Raw genomic sequence first — 23311 nt, 5'->3', positions numbered from 1 at the left:
AGTGGCCCAACAAAGGGGTGCAGTACCTAAGGCCTTAGGAATTGATACTTATACCTAGCCTTAGTATTGAAATTTTTGACATTCTGCCAATTAGGGTGTAACAGTCTACCCGACGTAAACCGTATTGATATGTTGTGTAGCATGTAGTTGAATAAGCCAATGTAAAAAAATGATGAGTTTTGTGAATTATTTGTTAAGTGTTTGGGAGACGTATTGCGTGGATTTAACAATTTGCCTATTGGCGAAACGCTTCATTGGAATACACCATTTGGCGGATTCTTTAAAGACGCAATCTGCCAACCCTACATGCTTTTGGTGAACTTGTTAGTTCACAGATCAATAGATTTGTTTTTCATGTTTTAGCGTGAAAATCATAACTCGGTGAGCATCGTTAGAGCTTAGTTGAGACCTAGTTGGGACTTAACTAACTAGGTCTCAACTAGAGTACTGTAGATGAAAGCTTGATATTTTTAGGTGATTAGTGGTAGTAGTTATGTTAGATAGATAATTAGTTTCAAAATTTTAGGAGAGTCTATTCTCGGGTTCCAAGGGTTATATTGGGATTTTCTGACCCTCCCACTAAGCTTTGTCTCCACTGTTTGTGCTATATAAAGATGTCAATAGTCGACATGTTTCACCTTTATTTTTCTCTATACTTTTTTCTAGTCTCTGGAAAATTTTAAGGCATTTTCATTAGAGAAGACAAAGGAAATTCCAATAATTAATCAAAATGCTCTTATTATCACCTTGTAATTTTTAAAAAACTATTGTCGAAAGAATTTACATTTTACATTAGTGCATGCATGATTAACTTAGATAATTAGTCTGATGGTTAGAACCATTTTCTTATTTAAACTGAAATTAACCCAAATTAAATTAAAGCTTTTGAACATTGTTTAAGAGACAAATTGGATATAGAAAAAAGTAAATTTATTGTTGCTTTTTCCTTATCCTGTTTTGGATTATATGAATCATTATAAATTTAAATCATATTTTTTTATTCTTTTCAATCCATAAAATGAGATAATAATACGCTTCAGTGCAATTGAATTCAAATCTTTTTATCCTGACAATAATATTAATATCAATCGAATTAAAATTCAATAAATAAATGTGATTAATATACTTTAATATTATAACATAAATAGAAAACAAAAAACAAATATCGGAGAAATGTTTCAGTCATGAAACTGTGAAGACAGTCCAATGAACATATCTCACGTGTAAAAATGGTATATTAGATCCCGCATAAAGTATCGACTTGAACACGCGTCTAGCATCTATTGGACTGTTAAAACTTTAAATTATTCTTACTGTAAGTTTATCCATCGATATACAATTGACTTAAAAAATTATTTTATTTTTGCTTTTTAATTTTCCCTTTTGTCCAACTTGTACGGACGCATATTCGGGTTTTGAAACATAGAATTTCGTTTTTTTGTTTGGTTTTTATGTGATCTAAAAGGAAAAAGCTATATTCGGATCTGCGATAGGTGGAAGGTGGTGTTTTTTGTTAGATTTTTTTTTCATGTTTGAAAGGATTAGGTCAACAATGATTTCCTTCTGAAGGTTTTTTTTTTCTTTGAAAGGGAAAAGATCTTGTTTTGGTTTACTTTTTTTTTAGTATTTTAATAATTTAATGATCCAAATCTGCCAACCAAACCATGAGGAAGAAGCTTGATACCCGTTTCCCAGCTGTAAGCTTCATTTTTCTTATATTTTCTTTTCTTTGAATTTGGTTAATTTCTTTGCTTTATCTGTTGTTAATTTGTTTTGGGTATTTGATTTTTGATTGATTCGTCTGGAATTGAAGTCTGGGTTTTTTTTTTTGGTTTTGTGATTATTTTTTGTTGCTGAAATTTCGATTTGTAGGAAAATTTCCCCATATTATTGGATGATGTTTTCAATAATTAGGGTTTTTGAAAATTTAGTTTATTAATTTTTTTAGTTTTATGGATTTTTCATGGAGTGTCTTGTTGGTTTTGTGTTTTTCATAGTCATTTTAGGGAGGATTCTTTTTTCTTTTGGCTGTTCTATGAAAACCCCAGGTAGCTTCTTTTATGGTTTTTCTAATTTTATTTTTTTGGATGGTTCTACAAATTGGTCAATTTTTACTAGCTATGGTGGTGATGTTTTCCTAAATTCCTCTTGAATTATGCTTTTTCTAGGCTATGATTGGTTCAAAGAAATTAGATGATTTGAAATCATAATTCAGTTAATTTATATATAGCAATTAGGTCGTATTTTATTTATGTTATCGGGATATTAATTGGACTCTGATATAAGAGTTGGATATGGGTATCTACTTTTTATTTTTTTCAAGTTTTTCCATATACTTATCTTTGGAAGTTCATAGCCCCATACTCATGTACTTAGAGTTAAAGCAAAGAGTCAGGAGCGACATAGCTGCTGCTACTTTTTTTTGGCTCTTCTATGCTATTGTTGAGTAGTATTCTATTTCAGTTCTATAGAATTGGTTTAATGTGTATGAATTTGACGAGCATAAAGAACTTTTGGCACCCTTGTTTATTTCCTTGGTTTTGGGATGCAAGCTCTTTTGAAATGTGTAGCTTATGTGTACACAAATCTATTTTATTATTAGAAAGTTTTCTTCTTATTCTTTTCTTGAAATGAAGACGGTGCCAAGTGAACTTTTGTTTCTCAGCAAATTAAAATGCTGTAACCAGTCTTCATGCTTAGCGTTCTTATTTTGGTCAGAATATTTTGGCTTATTAAAAAAGGTATAATTATTCGAAGGTTGTGCAGAACTTTTGTGGTTTTGAGCATGATTCAGTTTTGATTTACTGTCTAAGGTAACATGTTGAAAGTCAATGATTTTTTATTGATTTTCTACTTTTCTTGGAAGCAAGAACTGAGAGTTGTTTGATTGATGTTCTGCAATGTACCAATACTACATTAGTTGGAACTTGGGATCGATTTCTTTTTTTATATGATATTTTAAGTTATCATCCGTTCGACGCCTTTTTTGAATCCTTAAGTAATCATTTGTGTAAATTCTGACATATTAAGAATGAGCAGTATGGTATAGTGTGTGGTCTCTGTGATTGCTAATCCTCTCTGGATGTGCCTTTATCTCTTTCTGTTCTTGTGTTAACAATTCTTTTCTTAGTCTGAAATGTAACCTTTTTTTGCAATCACTAGTTGGAGTTTGGGATTCTGTAGTACTGATAGGGCACATTTCTGGACAGTTTCACTGGTCACCTCTATTGCCTTCTACAGGAAGGTGAAGGATCATGTCAAAGCCTTCACTATCTTTTTGAAAATATTGAAATAAAATGCATTTTTAAGAGGATGATAGAACTAAGCAATGAGTTTGCAGACATAACTTTTGCTTTAAGAAGGGATCATTATCCATAAAGAGTTTCTCTAATGCATCTTTTGGAAATTGCCTTCTTTTTGAAGTTGTCACTGGCAGCTGTTGCTTATAAAATCTTTAGAATTATAGTTTTTCATCAAGTATTACAGTAATATTCTCAGATGACCATACTATGAGCTATAACATCAACTGATGGTAGGCTTCAGAACGTCTTGCTTACCGATTTCTAGAAGTTTAGTTTCTCATCAATCTTGCTGTTCTTGTTTATTGTTGACATCTGCGCTCTGTTTACTTGTGTCTTGATTGGTTTGAAATAAAAACCTGGTAAAATAAGCAAGCTTCATGATAGGTTACTTGCATTAAGCTGATGATATTAAACCAATGACCTGAAAGGTGATGCTCACTTAATGGAATGACAAGGAATGCCGTGTCAATGGTCATTTCTTCTCATCTTCTACTCGGATTTTTTAACAAACGTTGTCTGGTTTCTTAATATATCGGATTCTAATAGAGAATGTTGATTGCTTTTAATTTAAATATACAATATTATGGTTCCACACTGGAAACGTTTTTACATCCTTCAAGCTGTTTTTAAACTTTTTTTTGTAAGAGAATGATTAAAAAGTTTGGTAAATAATATATATCTTTTGGATGCTTTATATATGCTTTTGGATCACGGATCTGTAAGCTATCCTTCTTGGAATGATATTCCCTTATATTTGGCTTTCTTATCATTTTTGATAGATGTTAGCTGTGATTTGTGCTGAAACTTTCAAACATATTTGATTTTCAGGCTCGCATTAAAAAGATTATGCAAGCCGATGAAGATGTTGGGAAGATTGCGTTAGCAGTGCCTGTTTTAGTTTGTGAGTGGCAGCAGAGTAAACAATTTTATGTAACTAATTCCCCCACGTCTGTATCTTACTTGTTCATGCTTCTTTCTATGGCCTTGCAGCTAAAGCATTGGAATTGTTTCTACAAGACCTTTGTGATCGTACATATAAGATTACCCTTCAGAGAGGAGCAAAGACCATGAATTCATTACATTTGTAAGTGAAGAATTAACATTATTCTTTGTAGCAATTAGCATACAATGTTTGTTGTCTACTTGAGGGCTCAAGGATCTTTCTGCATTTATATAAGTTTTCATATGCATAATGCTCTTTGTCTATTCTGTTTCAATTTTCCGACCATGTGAACGTGCACCATTTACATTGATAGCTATAGTGTAAATATGATAACCTCACTAAAAGCCTTAGATATTTTTTAGAGTTTTGATCTTAAAGGTTCGGGCACTGATTGATTTGGAGTTGGAGAGAGAAGAAGAGATGTTAAGAGGGAAAAAAGAGAGCGACATGAAGTCAAGGGAAAAGAGAGAGTGTGTGAGTGGACTGGGGATAGCAAATAGATGCAATACCGCCAAAAAACCAAAGAGGCTATGAAAGAAACAAATTTAAGATTTACTTACTACCCAGATTCAATTTCTCTCAAAATACCAACATTCAAGCATTCTCCTGTCCTGAACATGAATTAAGCCCTCCGCTGGCCTGTAATATATGTTAGACTTGGGGTTATTGTAGGATATTGGTCTGCTTATTATTATTTTTTTTGTTTTTCTATACATTTGGGAGATGTACCTTAATACTTGTATCGGAATATATATCGGATATGGATATCAAACATGGAGGGAAAATGAAGAGTTGGAGCAACAAACTTAGAGCTTGTAAGATACTTCCAGTAAAGGCTTCTTGTAATAGTTTTAGTTTACAAAGAAATTACCACTTGGCAACTACATTGGCTGACGTGACCATTCTTTTTTGTAGAAGTGCTCATCTCAGTATTTAGTAAACCAAGAATATCTAATCTTTCTTTTATTTGAATTTTCCCCCTAAAAGGTGCACTTTGTGAGTAAGAGAAGAGAATTAGCACAATATCGTATATAATAGTGAAGGAAGAAACACATGGAAAACCTATGTTACTTGGACTTGGGTGTGAGAATTGGATGTGGGTATGTGTCTACATGGGTATTTAAATTTCCCAAGATTTCCATGTATTTGAAGAATTCTTGGGGGATCATATTCCATGTCCATGTTTAAATACGTGTTGTATATGGGTGTTGGACATGGGTACTTGAAGAAAAATGTGGTCAGGGTACCACAGTGGAAAACCGCAACTATCAATGTTACTGCAAACTAATATAAAGTAACATGATATAAGAATATCAAGATTCAGTGGTGATCAACCAAATATCCTTTCATGTCCTCATACAAGAGCTTTTGGGCTGTTTAGGGTGAGTGGAGGAATAGAAAGTTTCTTGAAATGTGTTCTTTGATTTCAATAATTGAAACTAGCATTCCAGAACTTATCAAGCTACATCATCCCTTTCTCACAAATTTGATTCCTAAAAGGTTCTAATTTTGTGTTGGACCTGGTCCAGATTTCCTCCTTTTAGGGTCACAAAGTATTTAGATACAGATCAACTATGCTAATTATTGTAGATGGAGAATTGTGATTCTGAATCTTTTCTCTCCTTTTCTGGATCATGCTACTTTTTTCAATTAACAAGTCTTCTGATCAGCATGGTATCTTATTATGTTACTTCCGATCTTGTTTGTGTTTATCCATAGTGATGTATATTTGGCAATGTCCTGTGCTTTGGTCTAACTAAAGTGCCCAACTAAAATGCAGAAAGCATTGTGTACAGAGCTATAATGTATTTGATTTTCTGAGGGAAATTGTTAGCCGGGTTCCTGATTATGGTCATGGTCATGGTCATGGTCATTCCGATGCTGTTGCTGCTGCTGCTGATGACGATCGAAGTATTTCAAGGAGAAGGTTAGAGAAAGCCTTGCTTTGTGTTTGTTACTTTTTTATTCATTGAAAGATTCACTTATTTCATGATATGTTTCCATATTTGCTGCCAGGAAAGCCGCTGGAGATGAAGTCCATGACAGTGATGAAGAATCAAAGAGGAGCAGAATAGTAAGATGGCTTCCATTTCAACATCTTTCTTTTTCTTTTTTTTTTTTGTGTGTGTGTGTTTGTAGACAGCTATAAAAATATAGATCATCGGATGCGCTTTTGTCCAACTTTAAGAATGAATGGTGGTGAATGTTTTTCTTCAGTGACAAAGAGGTATCTGGTGAACTTCAATTTATTATGCCAAAGCCAAACTATGTTACTTGGACTCGGGTATGAGTGTCGGATACGGACATATATCTGACACGGGTATGTTAAATTTTCTATAAGTTTTTTCATGTATTTGGAGGGTTTTTGAGGGGTTATATCTTTATGCCCATGTCCGTGTATGTCTTGGACATGGGTATTTCAAGAAAATTTAGTGAATTGGAGCAATATAGATGCCAGATACTTCTGCAAAAGATGAACTAGGTTTGTTCACTGCAATGTATATTATTTTAGATGTTTGTGAATAAATTACTTTCAATGACACCTCTTACATGAAGTATAAATCAACTTAAAATCGATCATCTATTTAATGTGTGTGAATTTTGGTGCTTTCAATAACTGACTTTTTAGACATGCTCTATGCAGCATGATGTGGGTCATGTAGGGACCATTGGTAGAGGGAGAGGCCGGGGACGAGGTAGGGGACGTGGAAGAGGAGGTCGAAATGTGGAAAGAGATGCTCATCGTGAAATAGAACCAGAACCCTGTGCAACTCTTCAGCAAAACAGCAAAAGTCATCCAACCCCTGGAATGCTGGTAGATGATGGTTCTGAGTCCAAGGAACCGATAAAAGAGAACACAATTGCTGAAGATGCCAACCAAGCTGTTCGGAATTTTGATCTGAATGCAGAGGTAGATGAGAACGTAGAAGCAAAGCCCACGGTGGGTGCTGCTACTGCTGCTGCTCCTGAGCCGGCAACAGCAGCAGCAGCAGCAGCAGCTCAGCCTTCTTCAGCAGAATCTATAACTGAAACTAAACATGAAGAATACCCAGGCTGGTCTCTTTCAGACATGGACAAGATGGCCATTGATCCTCTTCAACTTGCTCAGCTTGGAAAAAGGTTAGATGAGTATGAAGAAGATTACGATGAGGAAGGGTAGGGCTAAGTAGTTAGGGGGCAAGGCTCTTAGGAAAGTTAGTGTTCCAGATCAGATTAGAACTCAAGTAGAAAGGTCAAGAAAAGGCAAATGTCGAAATGACCTCATTGGAATATGGAAGTATATCCTATGTACGTCTCTCTCTCTCTCTGTCTGTTTATCCTTGCTAACATAACTTTAAAATGGTAGCTTCCCACACCAATGAGACACCTGTCTTGGAACTTGCTCGTTACTCAACGAAAGAACATGGCTTTTTAGTGTAATAGAATTGCCCTCAGAAAATCTATGTTGAACTATTGATCATTTGCTTGTTTGTGTTTTCGATTAGATCGTTTAGGCAAATTCAGCTGTCTTGTCCTGTTCGTTGTTTACTTTTAATTTAATTTAGTCTGCTTGCTTCCTATGCTGTATTAACAGTTCTTTGACCGTGAGTTGCCATTAGCACTAACCAAATTCAACTTTATGCTGCTTAGACTCAAGTGGCTGTTGGATATGAATATGTATTTGTTTGATTATTTATAAGTTTTTTTTTCATATATTTATATGGTCTTTGAAGGATCATATTATAAAGGTTCTTTGAAAGATTATACTCAGTAATGTATGAATGTGTAGGATGTTATAACTAAAAAAAATGAAGAGTAAGAAGATAGAAAATAAAGTGTAGTGATGGGAAGAATAAACTGGCAGCCATTGAGTATGGATGTGTTCCAAGCTTCTTTTGAACTTTGATTTCTATGCACACGACTTCATTTCCTTTGATTTGAATATTTTTCAAATCTTTTTTGAAAATTTTCATCTATTTTAATGGTCATATCTTTGTCCAAAACATGTTGGACATGTGTACTTAAAAAAGTTAATAGAGTTTGAGCAACGTAAAAGACCGTTATTTATGCAGCATTATTTTATATACTAAGTTTAGGGTATTTGATTCAACCTATATTTCCCTAAAAAATCTCATTATTTACTTATATTTGAATATCAATGTAAAAATATAATGCTCAAAATTTGATTAATATATGGTTTAAAATTAGGGTTTAATTGTTTTAATTTAAATCCAATTAATTGTATATGAACAAAATTCCTCTATCCTTAAGCTATATACATCTCCCTACTCTTAATCTGACACATGCATTACATTATATATTATTCATAACCAAATTTGCCCTTAAGCTACCTTTTTGCCTTTAATTGTTCTTCTACCTATTCACCCCCTCCCCCCACCCCCCCAAAAAAAAGTCCAAAGAGCTATTGCATATTGTGAAAAAGAGACAATGGAGAACTTTTTCTTTCATGGTCTCCATCACAACTTGCTCTTGCAATTTTTCAGAGTTTATCAAATAAGCTTTATACAAGGTTGCAATTTCCATGGCGATCTTGATTTGCTTGCTTCTTCTGTGGTAGAAATTAAATAAAAATAAAATTTCTCAACAGGTGAGAAATCGATTCACATATCTCCAAATGAATTTAATCAAATAATAATGAATATGGCCACCCATAAAACAATAGTGAGAAAGTTGCTTTTAAAAACTTGTTGCTAGTGTTACGGGATTAAAATTTTAGTCTATCAAACTGCATGATCTTAAACAATTTCTTGAGTTTAAATTCGTCTAAATCAATCTAACACTTAAAAAATTAAAAAATCTTATAAAAATCATCTAGGATATCGAAATAAAGCAGAAATGAACTCGAAAAAAAAAAGAAGTTACAAACAAACAGAAAAAATCATATAAAAATAATGCAACTCAAGAATAAAGTGATTAAAAATGAAAAGGAAGAACTCTGTTTAAAGTTAAACTCCTCTAGATCCAATGATACAAATCAAATTACATCAATGATGATGATTAATTCTCATCTACATTAAAAAAGTCTCGAGAGATTTAAATTCTATACATACTTACCTTTAATATTTACAATAATTATACTAATCAAATATAATTTTATCTTGATGTAGAACTCTTAATGCTTCATTAGGGACGTCATCGTAAACTTGTAAGCCTATTTTCCATCTTAAACTCAACTTAGCCAAATAGTTAACAATTAGATTGTCTTCTCTAGGAACATATCTAATCAACTATCGTCCTTCAGTTCTTATAATTCATTGAACCTTTTTGAACCCTATAATTCTTGAATCCACCAACACACCAACATGGAGAGCTCTAACCACCTCCAAATAAGATGATATGAAAATCAATATATAATAAACAAAATACAATATATTTTATTCGTAAATGAATATTATTTAGGATTAGAAACTAATTTTGGTATAAATTCGAATTTTGGTACATACATTACAAAAAAATTCTAAGTTAACAAAATATACGGGGTTTTACCAATATTTCTAAATATCTAAAGGTTTTCCGAAATTTATAAGGCTTTACCAAAATTTCTAAAGATTTATCAATGTTTTTAAGGGTAAACTGATAATTCTAAATATTTCTTTAGAGTACCCATACTAGAAGTCAACATTTTTATATAACAAAATTTCTAAGGACTCACCAAAATTTCAAGGATTTTCTAAAATATTTATAGCGCGTTTGGTTCATTAAAATGGAATAAAGACTGTAATGGAATAACCATTCAATAAGAATAAAATAAGATTGTAATGGAATTTAATAGGCATAACAGTGGTTATGTTGAATGAAATAGAATTAGTATTGTAATAGTATTTATGGGTTTAGTTGAGAGGAATAAATATGTAATAAAAAAAACTCGAATGACAAACATGCCTTTTAACATTTTTAATTCATTTTTACATTAATTTAATATTAAAGAATAATATTTCCTGTAAAAAATAATATTTAAATATAAAATATTTAAAATATTAAAATATTTTATTTTTATATTTTCTAAAATTTTAAAATAATATTTTATATTAAATTATATTAAATGATTTTTTTATATTTTAAGGGACAGGGCAACTTCTGTAAAATTCGCTTTCGTAATATATCAAACTAAAAAAATATTACTTAATTAATAATTATGTAACAAAAAAGACATTTTAATAATTTGAATTTAAAATATCTTTAACAATGTTGCTAATTCTTAAAAATTTATGTCAATATTTTAATCAAAATAAAAAAATATTAATTAAATATATTAAAAAATTAAAATATCAAATAATATTAAAAATTAAAATATAGAAATTAAATTTTAAATTTGAGCATAGCATAGATTACTATAATTAAAAATTTACCATTATTATATATTCTAAAAAAGTAAAAGCTATGCAAATTATGTTAAAAATTAAAATAGAGAAATTTTAGTATAAAATAAGAAGTAAATTAAAACATGATTATTGATATATAATTAGAAAAAATTGCATATTTAGTATGACTATGATATCATATAAATTGAGGTATAAAAACTAAATTTGAAATTCAGGTATATTATAGGGATTAAAATTGAAATTGACCCTTCTCATAAAATCTCAAAACAAAAAGCTTTGTTTGTTTATTTTGACAGGGGTCGTAAAAGGAGCGCCCTTTATATGAGATATAAAAACCCTAATTAACCGAACTTGTTCTCTTTTTTTTTAAGAAATTTCCCCCAAATCCTAAACCCTTACATTCATATCCCCTTTTCTATTTATCTGATGGCGACGGCGCGTGAGGAGGGGAACCCCTACGACGGCGCACAAGGAGCAGGTGGAAAATTCAAAAAACGGCTGTTTCGGAGAACAACAAAAACTACGCCATACGATCGACCACCGACCTCAATAAGAAACCCCAGCGGTTCCAGCAATGAAAATGGTTGGTTATCGAAATTAGTGGATCCAGCGCGGAGGCTTGTTACTTCCAGTGCTCACAGGCTCTTCGCCTCCGTCTTTACGAAGCGCCTCCCTCCTCCGCCACCTCCTACACCGCAACTGCTGGACTCTGGTTAGTTTCTCCTCGCTTCTCTTTAATTGATTCCCAAATTAAAATACAGGGAGCAAGTAAAAAAATAAAATACTTGGAGCATTTTTGTGAAAATTGGTTTTGTTGGGTTGCTTTTATTATTGGGGTTTGGAGTGGCACTTTATAGTATCTAGTTAGGGAATTTTTTGTTTCTGGTATAGAAAAAATTTTAGGAGTTAGGGTTTTACTTATTCGACTTGAAAGTCCAAGTAGAAGAAATTGTTTCTTACGGATAATAATTCTTTCTATAACAGTTATAATTATGCTGTTGTTATTGAAATGAAAACAGTTCCTTCCACTGTTTTCTTTTTGGTGTAAAATATTTCTTATTAGTTGATATATGCTTCGTTTAAAATGAAGAATTACTCCCTAGAATACGAATATAGATTAAAACCATTCCCCGATTACGCAATGTTGCTTGTAGCGTGAAATTAATGCGTACTGGAAAAATATGTTAATGAACTGCAGACAGGAACATGTGAAATATGCTTAACCATGTACAGTGTTTTACTTCTATTCCTTTTTCAAATTAATGATCAGGATTTGATAACAAGGAATAAGCTATAAATAGGACATTACTATATAATCTTTTTATGATTTTTTTTATTATTTCAGGCATGTTGGAAGTTTAAATTACGGTAAAGTAGTTTTTTTTTTGGTGATGTTGATTATATAATAATCTTGTCAGAGACTAATCGGGAACCAACGGAGAATCAACTGGACACAACTTCAACAGTAAGTATTAGTTAAACCTTGATGTTTTTAGCCTCCTGATAGCTTTATTAATGTATCTCTGTGTAATTTGTTTCTTTTTTATATTTTTAAACATATTTTGCCTGAAAAATGAAAACCTGTTGATTTTCAAACCTTGAACATATAGAACTAGAATAATTTCTTTCTTCCTTATAATTATGTGTAGAAAATCTCATATGGTAGTATTATCTTCGCTGGGTGCCAAAATCTAAGAGTACAGTACTTCCAAATTGCATTCAGGAAGTTGAATTTTAAAGAAGGGTCTGGATTTCAGATTTTAGTATAAATGGTTTGTTGGATTGCATAAAAGAATGACTGTCATGATTATTTTCAAATGCATGGATTTATTGATTCACTGCTTAAGGATAAATTTGATGTACCTATGTGAAATAGGGAATCTAAAATCCATCTTTTTATACTCTCTCAAACGCATAAGTGGGATTGATCCCTAACTAATTCTTATGTATTGTGTGCACATAGCCTCCTAAATTATTATAACTAACCAAATCCAAATCCAGTTTCTAAAATTATGCTCTCAAACATAGCATCAAAATTGTATTTTGTCAGATTACAGTTTACTAATTAAGGAATATTTAAGTGTATCAGATAGGATTCTGTAAATATTTTACTGATTACTATCCCTAACTTTAAGGCTGTTTTTTTTAGACAGCATCCCTAGAGTTAGTCTGTTTCCTAGTATAGAGTTTCCTAAGTTAGGCTTACTATGTGTATAAATATTTATGTAATTTCTTATGAATAAGACGGAATAGAAAAAGCCTGTTCTTAACATGGTATCCGAGCCGTTTTTTTAGCTCAAATTCTGGGATTTTTTTTCTTTGTCTGGCAACTTCTTCTCATTCCCGATCAACCCTCAAGCCTGTAGAATTTGTTCAAAAGAAACATGGCTGAAACTGTCAAAACCAGCAAAGCTGGAGAAGGGAATTCTCAAGAATCATCTGTTGAGTTCAGTAAAGAAGAAATTGAGAAGTTGAAGAATCTGCTGGGATCATTGGAAAAATCTCCTTCAATAGGTACTAGTGGTTTGGTTTTTTCAGGTATATCCCCTTCTCAAAATTCTAAAATCTCGGATATACCCACAAAAAGTTCTTGGGTCATTGACTCAGGAGCTACAGACCACATGACCCACTCTTCACAAAAATTTGTTTCATATATACCTTGTCCTAGTAGTAGAAAGATAACAGTAGCCGATGGTTCTGTGATCACAGTGGCTGGTCAGGGTGATATTGTTATAAACAAAACCCTTACTCTTAAAAATGTCCTTCATGTTCCAAAACTATTTACCAATCTTCTATCCATCCAAAGAATTACCAAAGACTCTAACTGTAGTGTGGTTTTCTATCACAATCGATGTCTTTTTTAGGAACGGAATACGAGGAGGATGATTGGGCATGCTAAGGAAGTAAATGGCCTATACTATCTTGAGGAATCCAGTGGAGAAGTTAGTGCTCTGAATTCCTCACCATTATCTTTCATATCCGAATCTATTAAAACCAATAAAAACCAAATTTGGCTCCATCACCTCCGCCTTGGTCATCCATCGTTTAGAGTCTTTAAAATTATGTTTCCTTCATTGTTCAAAGGATTAACTATTGAAAAATTCCATTGTGATGTCTGTGAACTTGCAAAACATAAACGTACCTCTTTTCCGGTAAGCAATAAAAGAACATCCGCTCCTTTTACTCTTATTCATAGTGATGTTTGGGGACCATCCACTATTTCAAATATTTCTGGGGCTCGGTGGTTTGTATCCTTTATTGATGATTGTACCCGTGTGTCTTGGATATTTCTTTTAAAACAGAAATCTGATGTAAGGTCTGTCTTTCCAACCTTTTACAACATGATCAAAACACAATTTGGAGCTGAAATAAAAAGGTTTAGGTCAGACAATGCCAAGGACTATTTCAATCAGTTTCTCTCACCATATTTCCAAGAAAGAGGCATTATACATGAGTCATCTTGTGTTAGCACACCCCAACAAAAGCTGTGTATCAAATTCTGTGTTAGCACACCCCAAAGAATCACATCTTAGAGCTGTGTATCAAATTCTACAGTACTTAAAGGGCACGCCAGGTAAAGGAATCCTATTTAAAAAGGGGGAGAATTTAACCCTTGAAGCCTATACTGATGCAGATTATGCAGGGTCTATGGTTGATAGAAGATCAACCTCGGGCTATTGCACTTTCCTAGGAGGCAATCTTGTGACTTGGAGGAGTAAAAAACAGAATGTTGTGGCTAGATCTAGTGCAGAAGCTGAATTTAGGGCGATGGCTCTTGGAATTTGTGAGCTATTATGGCTAAAAATTATTTTGGAAGATTTGAAGATCAAGTGGGAAGGTCCAATGAAGTTGTATTGTGATAATAAGTCTGCTATCAATATTGCACATAATCCAGTTCAACATGATCGTACGAAGCACGTTGAGGTTGACAGACATTTTATAAAGGAAAAACTGGACAGTGGCTTAATTTGCACTCCATTTGTGTCCACTGATGGTCAACTAGCAGACATACCTACCAAAGGGTTGTCTGGAAAGTTGTTTCAAAAACTAGTAAGCAAGCTGAGAATGGATGATATCCACTTCCCAGCTTGAGGGGGAGTGTCAGATTACAGTTTACTAATTAAGGAATATTTAAGTGTATCAGATAGGATTCTGTAAATATTTTACTGATTACTATCCCTAACTTTAAGGCTGTTTTTTTTAGACAGCATCCCTAGAGTTAGTCTGTTTTCTAGTATAGAGTTTCCTAAGTTAGGCTTACTATGTGTATAAATATTTATGTAATTTCTTATGAATAAGACGGAATAGAAAAAGCCTGTTCTTAACATATTTCGATGTAGAGGAAATTTTCAATTTATGTCAGTTTGGAAAGCTGGATGTTATACTATATTCTAGTATATAGTTTTATTTGGAATCAAGTCTTGAAAAAAATAGATAGGATTCGGTCAAGGTCTTGGCCCTATTTAATCAAAAAACTCTTGGTTTTTTGAGCATACAAAGACAAAGAACCCATTGTAGTGCTGACTTTGAACAAATAGAACTAGAATATATTCTTTGTATATGTAGAAAATGCTATGTGGTTATATTATCTTTACTTTTGGTGCAATAGTCTAATAATGCAGTGCTTCCTGGTTGCATTTGGCAAGTTGAATGTTAAAGAAGGGATCTAGATTTCAAGTTGTAATATAAATTGCTTGATGGATTGCATAAAAGCATGACTGACTTGATTGTTTCAAATGCATGGACTTGTTGCTTCTCTGCTTAGGGATAAGTTGAAGTGAATATATGTGAACTAGGGAATACAAAATTATACTTATACCCTCTCAAATACATAGATGTATCGGATCATTAATTAATTTTTATGGATTGCGAACACTATCTTCACAATTTACTATAGCAAACTAAGTCAAATCCACTTTCTTAACTTAAGTTTAAAAAATAACGTTGTATACTTGTATTTTATACTTTGTTTGAACCAATGAAATCTATTTGTTCTTATTTTTCATGTAACATTTTCTTCTCTATTCCCCAAAGCACTGTGCATGAAACTGAGAGCTTTTATATTCTTTTTAAAACTGACATTTTTTTCTTGGTTTGTTACATTTTACTTAGAGCAATATAACATTCACCCACATGCACTAAATCTTTGGGACAGACTTTGCCCTTAATTCTCATGTTACCTTTATTCATTGTTAACTGCAGATGCTGCTTTCAGGCTATGTATCTGTACCTTTGTTTTATGATTTTTTTATGTAGAACATCCCCCCATGCAATTTTCTATTTGATGAACCCAACTTATATGCTTTGTTGTTTTATATGCATTTTTCCACTAAGGTTCCTCCTGTTGTGCAAGGAGACATCATAGAATGCGAGAATCCCACTAATCATTCCGATAAAGGTGGAGTTGCTGAACTTGAGGAAATTTTAAAGCAGAAGACTTTTACCAGGCAAGATGATCTGAACTTGTATCGTGTTGATGTTAAGTTAAAATGCATGGTTATTTGTGCCATTTTGCTTCAAGGGAACTTTGCCAAATTAATTTGGCTTGTTTGTGATAATTTAACCTTTTGTATTTGTTTGTGTGCTTCTATGCTTTAGGATTCTGTAGTTCCTCTTTCTTCCAGTTTCCGTTAACTGGAAGAGGGGCTGAGAGCATGAGTTGGATTGAATCACTTCAATTTGCAAATTCTTGTTATACTTGCAATCTTTGTAGTTGATTGTTGTGCTATCTATTTTCCAATCTGTAGACGCGTTGTGATGCTTTATGATTTTCCTTCATTGCTTCAGCTTGATGCTATAGATGATGAATATTATTAATCTGTTTCAGATCTGAAATTGATCTTTTGACAAGTTTACTGCGTTCAAGAACAGTTGATATTACTGGTGTTAATGAAGAAAAGAAGTCTGAAATGATCCCAGTGGTATCACATGACAAGAAAGAAGATTTTCTGGAGACCCCAGTTAGAGAAAATGGCACTGAGAACCATCTTATTTCAACACCTGTTGCCAGATCAACTGTAAGGAAAAGCTTCTTTCCTTCATTTTGCTTTTTAGTTGACATACCCTCAAATGTTCTTTACTCTGCATAAATTTAATTTTATAAACTCACACACACACACACACACACACACAAAAAAAAACTCACATGGTTATGCAGGTTCCTGATGAGGATGTTGCTTCACCTGCTGAGCTTGCAAAAGCTTACATGGGTAGTAGGCCTTCAAAGGTATCCACATCAATGCATGGATTACAAAATCAAGTGCCTAGGAGAGATTTATCTTCACCGAGCAATAGAATCTTCCCTTCTAAGTCTTCCATGATGTCACTTGTGCCAAGATCTTCTGGCCATGTTGGGAGTCTTGGAAACAGTTTCATGACCCCAAGATCACGGGGCAGGTCTGCGATATATAGTATGGCACGAACACCTTATTCCAGAGTTAACTCATCAACTCTCATCAAGGTTGATGCGCTTGACAATCTTCTCCCTTGTATTTTTGCTTGTTTATCATTTGTCTTATTCTAGTTGTTTACTCATTCCGTAGAGTGCTGGCACTGATAATGATGCTTTTGGTGGACCTTTATTGTCATCTCAGGGTACATGGGAGCACAATAGAATTTCTGGCTCCGGGCAGGGGGTACTGATTCAGGATCCTATCTCTCTTTCAGGATTTCTCTATCTACTGAATTATCATTAAATGGATATGTTTCTTTCCTTCTCAGGTTTTGAAGCGCAGGAGTTCAGTATTAGACAATGATATAGGATCAGTTGGCCCAATTCGGCGGATTCGTCAAAAATCAAATCTCTTTTCTTCAAGAAACTTGACTTTACCTGCTTCTGCTGCCCCTCTATCTGTGCATGTGGTTGGCACTAGTTCAGCTGGTTTAGATACTCTAGCTGAGACTGGGGGTAACAGCAGTCCTGGCATAAGTTTTACCACTGTTCCATCCAAGTCCAGTCAGATGGCTTCAAAAATATTCCAGCAACTGGAAATGTTGGTCTCCCCAGGGGAAAAATCACCCTCTATGTTGTCACCATCTATGCTACGTGGGCAGGCTCGTAAAAACTTTTCGAATGTAGATTCTTCAAAATTTCTGGAGAACGTGCATGATTCAAGTAAGGTGAGTGGTTCTCGCATTGTATTGACTGATTTTCAAGACTCCGTGTCTAACAAGCATGATAAGGTTAAAAAAAATGTCTCAACGTTGGTTTCTCTCCCTGACAAGCAAGTTCCTGCAGTAAATGGTGTAGATAGTAATAGTTTAATGAAGGATAATAGGCCTAGTGTTAGAGCTGCTGATTCCAGTGGTATCAAGTCTGTCATACAGTTATCTCAGGAAAAGAGTCAGGCTTTTCAGATGAGTGCACATGAGGTATGTGGTAATTGGTAAACGGATAATATTTGTCATGTCATATTCTGCTATGAGTTTTTGGTGATATTAGAGCAATTGTTTATAATCAAAATTCCTTAGTTTGCATATCAAGTGCTATGTATTTTATTTAAAAGTCCAAATGATAAGGATCTATCATGCCTACTTGCTACATTCATGAGTTATAGATTTAAGGGAATACCAGCTTTGATTGATAACACTTTACCCTTGCATTGATACTTACCTCATAAAGGACCTATGATTAATAATATATGGAACTTGTCTTAAGCCTCTATAAATTAGTAGGATTTCTGTCTTATTTTATAACTAAAATTGTCCCCTTAAATACAAGTTAGATAGTATTTTATTCTTGTAGAATAAGAAACTAAAATTAAGGATTTTAGTTGTAATAAAATACTTGCTAAATAAATTTTAATTAGGAATATTACTAAAACCAACATGTTTGTCTTCTTTCATTTTTAACGCTTTTGATTTCTTGGCAAAGGCAACCAAAGCATTACTTCTGATTAAGAGAGCATGATTAGAAGCTTCACTGTTTTGTTCTGTTTTTTCCTTTTTGGTTCCTATGCTGTTTCGGTTAATGCTTATGGTCTCTGTCACAGGATTATCTGGATCTGGATGATGGTGACTATTCTATTGGAGCCACACCTGCTAGATTTGGTGAATGGAGGGAAAGGGCAGATAATTCTGTTAACGGAAGTAAGCATGCTGCTCCTGAAACTGTCGTAGAGAAGCCTTCTATATTTTCTGAAGTTATGCCTATATCAGGTGCTGCAGTCAATCGAAATCCTGGAATGAGAACATCTAATGGATCTCCAGTTGTTGAAAAGAATTCCAGTATTACTTTTCCAGTAGTACAGGTGGCCAACTCATCTGTGCAGTCAGCGTTTTTGGGATCTCAGTCAACTCAAGCAGCCAAAGAAGATGCTTTCTCTACAGAATCAAATGCTTCTCCTATGGTTAGCATTGTGGAGAAAGTTGCACCAGTGCCGTCAGATGCTGCTGTTACCACATTTGGCTTTGCCTCTAGAAATGTTGGTGAGGTTTTATCTATTACTGGATCTTCAGGTGTTAAGCTTGCCAAAAGTTCAGACCAAGAACTAGATTACTCAAGCAGGTTGGTGTATATCTGTTAATCAATTTCTCTTGTTTGGAAGGCTTTTTACTTGGGTCTTCTCTTCCCCTTTCTTTCTTTCTTTCTTTCTTTCTTTCTATACCTCCAATGTAGGATTGTTTATAGGATTACTAATAGTGGGTCAAATGTCTTAGACTATTGGTTAGTTGATTGGAAGGGAGTAAAAGAATTACCCTACCATGTTCGGGTTTCTTATAACAGGATGGGAGGGGATTTAGGGGTGAATCTAACCTTTTCTCTTTAATTCCTGTCATTTTTAACTTTTTAATTAGATGTATCTTTACTAGTAAGAAAGGAGATGGTGTCAAACTCTCTACTTCTCAGTATTTAAGTATTCAACAATAGACATGGGATCATAAGGAAACCATGCATATTGGCCAACAAAAATAATTGGGTGTTTTGTAGATTAACTGAACCACTCTTTAGAGTTCCTTATTATAATTATTTGTCACTAGTCACTTGCCCCTTTCATTTTGCTAACAATCTCAAAAATGCTTCTTCTCAATACTATGATTGATCAATGTATATGGTTTCTTGTATGTTATTCTTTAAAACTTTGCTGCTTTATATTCTATAGCCAGATGTTGTTTGGTATCTCTAGTCACTTCCCCTCTTTCTCTCTGCTAATAATCACAAAATGCACCTTCTCAATAAGTTGATTTATCAGTATATAGATGTCTGTGTGCCTGTGCGTATGTGATTTCCCTTAAATAATATTCTTTAAATGCTTTGTTGCTTTATGTTCAGCTTCGCCACTACAGCTCCTGGTGTAACCAATCACTTGTCAGAAAAAACTGATAGAGGAAGCACTATGAATGGGATCTTTAGGACACCTGAAACTGCACTCACCTCTGCTGTTTCAACATCTAACTTCAAGTTTGGTGCCTCAGCAGATGGTTCTGCTGTAAATAATGGGTCTTTTTCTTCTAGTTCTTTTTCATTCTCTTCACCAGTGGCTTCTCTAGTCCCAATTAATGGTCGAAGTTCATCCAGTGCAACTGCCACCAATAATGACTCTCCTGCTACTGCCACCACTTCTGCAAGTGCAACTGTGAATCCCACTATATGCCATACCAGCATCCCCTCTGTGGAGACTTCAATCCCTTCCTTTACAGCTTCACCTGTTTTCAAGTTTTCATCCTCTGGGGACCCATCAACTTCAGGGGAAGCAACCAAATCTAAGACCCAGGATACAAGTCTTGGCAATGTAGGGATTTTCCCTTCCAGTAGTACGTTTGCTTTTACTTGCTCTGGAAGTAGTGCTGTGAGCAGCACTACTGGTACAACAGCTGTATTCACGAGCTCTGGAAATAGCAGTTTCAGTGGTACATCTTCCACCATTACAAACTCTGGAAGTGGCTTTTTCAGCAGCACATTTACCACAGTGATGGGCACAGGCAGTAGTATCTTTGGCAGTTCATATTCAACTATAAGCACAGGTAGTAGCATTTTTGGGGGTACATCAATGCCAGTAGCTGGTACAGGAAATAGTACTTTTTCCACTAAATCTGCAATCAAGGGCTCTGGAAGCAACATCTTTGGATTTGGTGCTCCAGCTGCACCCACATCTACTGCACTGACTCAGGGTTTAAATCCTTTTAATGCTGCTGATAACCAAGCATCCGCAGCAGGAACTGGCATTGGTTCCTCAACCCATAGCACACCTATTCAGTTCTCTTCATCTGCATCATCTCCATCCTTTGGATTGGCTGGGAATGCAACCTTTTCCTCTGGCAGTTCAATTTTTGGGTCATCAGCATCAGTGGCTAAACCTTTTAGTTCAGGTGCAAGTTTTGGAATAAGTTCTTCCTCTTTAGAAACCAACTCTCTGAACTCTAGCAGTGGCATTGCTGGTGGTGCATTTGGTTCCAATTGGCAAGCCCCCAAGACACCCACATTTGGGTCATCATCGGGATTTTCCTTTGGATCATCAACTTCTGTTAGTGCTCCTAGCATTGCACCTACTATCTTTGGGTTATCCACCGGTGCCTCCTCAAGTTCCATATTTTCTTTCACTTCGGCAGCAGCTGCTACTCCATCACAGCCTGTGTTTGGTAACACTAGTCCGGGCTTGGTGTTTGGGTCAACACCCTCTAGTAATAATGATCAAATGGAAGATAGTATGGCAGAGGACACAGTTCAGGCTTCACCGACTGTTGTGACATTTAGTCAACAGCCAATCTCATCACCTGCTTCTGGGTTTGTTTTTGGTGCATCAAACCCATCAGGAGCAGGTTCTGTCCAGTTTGGAGGCCAAACAAGCATTGGCGCACCACAGAATCCATCTCCATTTCTGGCTTCTGGTAGTGTTGAATTTGGTGCTGGAGGGAGCTTCTCATTGGGCACCGGTGGCAGTGATAAGTCTGCCAGAAAATTTGTGAAGGTCCGCAAGCAGCGAAGAGATAAGAGCTCCTGATAGTTGCTCATGGTTGATTGAATAACTTAATGTGAATGATATAAGAGCTGCTGATAGTTGCTGCATGTGGCAGCCATCTGAGATAGTTTGGTGCTGGTAGCGGCTTTGACTGGTACTTTCAAACTTTTAAAAATGGTGCTGTTTATGCTTTTCCAGTTACAGTTTTCATCATTTCTTTGTGTTGCCGCCAGAAGGTCGTCACAATTTTGTATGTTCTTCCTAGTGAAATTTGAGACATTTGGAACTGTGTACTGCTTTTAGTATTAATTAGCTGATAGTTTTTCAGGTTTTAGCAATTGTGCTTTCTACCTTGTTTTTTGTACCCAAATCATATGTAACATAAAAAAACTGTGGAATTGATTATGAATTTTTTATTTTTAGAGTCTCGTTTTCTTCAGAAGGTTTATTATTGTATCAAAATAATGAAGGGTTTTTTAAAAAAAAATATGTCAACAACAGTAGTGTCAGATCTACTTTTACGAGGAAAATCATAGGAAGGCTACAATGTAGAGGTCAGCAATCGTGATATGAGAAATGGATGTCTGTCATGAAAATTACTTATAGTAAACTTCTGTATTCCATTATGCTTTAGCTGCATTTTCCTTTTGGCAAAGAGTTTGGCACTAGGCCACACAGAAGATGAAGGATTAACACAATCCACAATGGCAAGTTTTTTTTTCTTTTTCCTTTTGGGGTACTGTTATGGGCATGCTACCAGAAGGAAATCTAGTAGGGGTACATGAGGAGAGTGAACGAGTCATTAAATCGCCAGTTTAGTTTATGAGAGGGAGTTAAAAGAAATTTAAGGATTAGACATTTCTAATCTGATGTAATAGAACTATCCAAGTTGGTTATTGAATAATATTTTCCCCTCCAATTCTCTCTCTTCTCGTTCAGCCAGTTTTCTTTCTTTCCTTTTTTCTTGTTTCTTTTCTCAAATCAAATTTCAAGTTCTCGTAGGTGTTGGTGCTCTCATTGAGGATAGTAATGGGAACTCGAGCACAAAATCCGATCATCACTCATAGAAATGAACAAAATCCGATCATCACTCATAGAAATGAAGCACATTTTATGGTTAACTGTTTATCTCTTCGGAGAGCAGTTATTGTAAGGTGATTAGTCATTGTTATCGGTGGTGATGTAACACCTTATACCCAACTCGATTGCCTAGTTCGGGTATTGAGTATCACAAAATCCGAATTACAAATTCACATTTCGAACTTATCTTAATTATAAATTTAGATAAGAAATATAAGAATTTACTTGTACAATTTATTTCAAATCATGATAATTAGCATGATTCAAAGATTAGCTTTAAATAAATCTCCTATTATACAAGCACTTTAAGTTTTGCAATCAATTTGATGTACTAGGCCCTAATATTTCACTCATTTTGACTTTAAACGTAATTCGCATCTATACACTAATCCAACCCTCGAGGAGTAGGCTAAAAGGGTGCTCCTTTTACGCATGAAACAACTTCAACGCCCAACACATAAATTTAACGAAGTTTGGCTTGTCCTGACAATCCTCGTTCTTGCATATATGGTAGCATAATCGTAAGTTCAAAATGACTTCGTGAGATTCTAAACAACAATGCATTGTAAATACTATATTTTCAGGGAAAAAGAATAAATGCACATAATTTAAACTCTCTGTGCGTTGTTGGGAACTCCACATATTTTCTAGCGTGATTGACATCTTACCTTTCTTGATTTCCATCGTTGCTTGACTTACCCATTGATTTAATTGTAAACGTGTTCTTCCAAATAGCAATTCCTTCTGGAACTTGATTTTGTCCCG

General features: G+C 34.5%; 2 protein-coding genes across 14 annotated transcripts; both read left to right on the top strand.

The window, feature by feature from the left end:
* The first annotated feature begins 1370 nt into the window (after positions 1-1370).
* Positions 1371-7705, top strand: LOC121229689 (dr1-associated corepressor homolog). Of its 3 annotated transcripts, none has more exons than XM_041114494.1 (6): positions 1371-1697; positions 4131-4203; positions 4293-4386; positions 6026-6172; positions 6262-6319; positions 6890-7705. In XM_041114494.1, exons 1-6 carry the CDS (start codon positions 1665-1667, stop codon positions 7403-7405), a joined length of 921 nt encoding a protein of 306 aa, XP_040970428.1. In that variant the 5' UTR covers positions 1371-1664; the 3' UTR covers positions 7406-7705. The 3 variants fall into 3 exon arrangements, with proteins under 3 accessions (XP_040970428.1, XP_040970427.1, XP_040970429.1); XM_041114493.1 differs by having other exon boundaries at positions 6875-7705; XM_041114495.1 differs by lacking the exon at positions 1371-1697 and adding an exon at positions 1821-3244 and having other exon boundaries at positions 6875-7705.
* Positions 7706-10868: 3163 nt separating this feature from the next.
* LOC107927563 (nuclear pore complex protein NUP1) lies at positions 10869-21882 on the top strand. Of its 11 annotated transcripts, none has more exons than XM_041114488.1 (10): positions 10869-11280; positions 11987-12033; positions 15903-16015; positions 16396-16585; positions 16726-17028; positions 17162-17203; positions 17289-17687; positions 18560-18656; positions 18726-19074; positions 19840-21882. In XM_041114488.1, exons 1-10 carry the CDS (start codon positions 10995-10997, stop codon positions 21506-21508), a joined length of 3495 nt encoding a protein of 1164 aa, XP_040970422.1. In that variant the 5' UTR covers positions 10869-10994; the 3' UTR covers positions 21509-21882. The 11 variants fall into 11 exon arrangements, with proteins under 11 accessions (XP_040970422.1, XP_040970420.1, XP_016714146.2 ...); XM_041114486.1 differs by having other exon boundaries at positions 17289-17939; XM_016858657.2 differs by having other exon boundaries at positions 17111-17203.
* The last annotated feature ends 1429 nt before the right edge of the window (positions 21883-23311 follow it).

The sequence above is a fragment of the Gossypium hirsutum genome, chromosome A05, assembly GCF_007990345.1.
Source record: "Gossypium hirsutum isolate 1008001.06 chromosome A05, Gossypium_hirsutum_v2.1, whole genome shotgun sequence".
Classification (NCBI taxonomy): Eukaryota; Viridiplantae; Streptophyta; class Magnoliopsida; order Malvales; family Malvaceae; genus Gossypium; species Gossypium hirsutum.
This window is presented reverse-complemented; position numbering and strand designations above follow the sequence as displayed.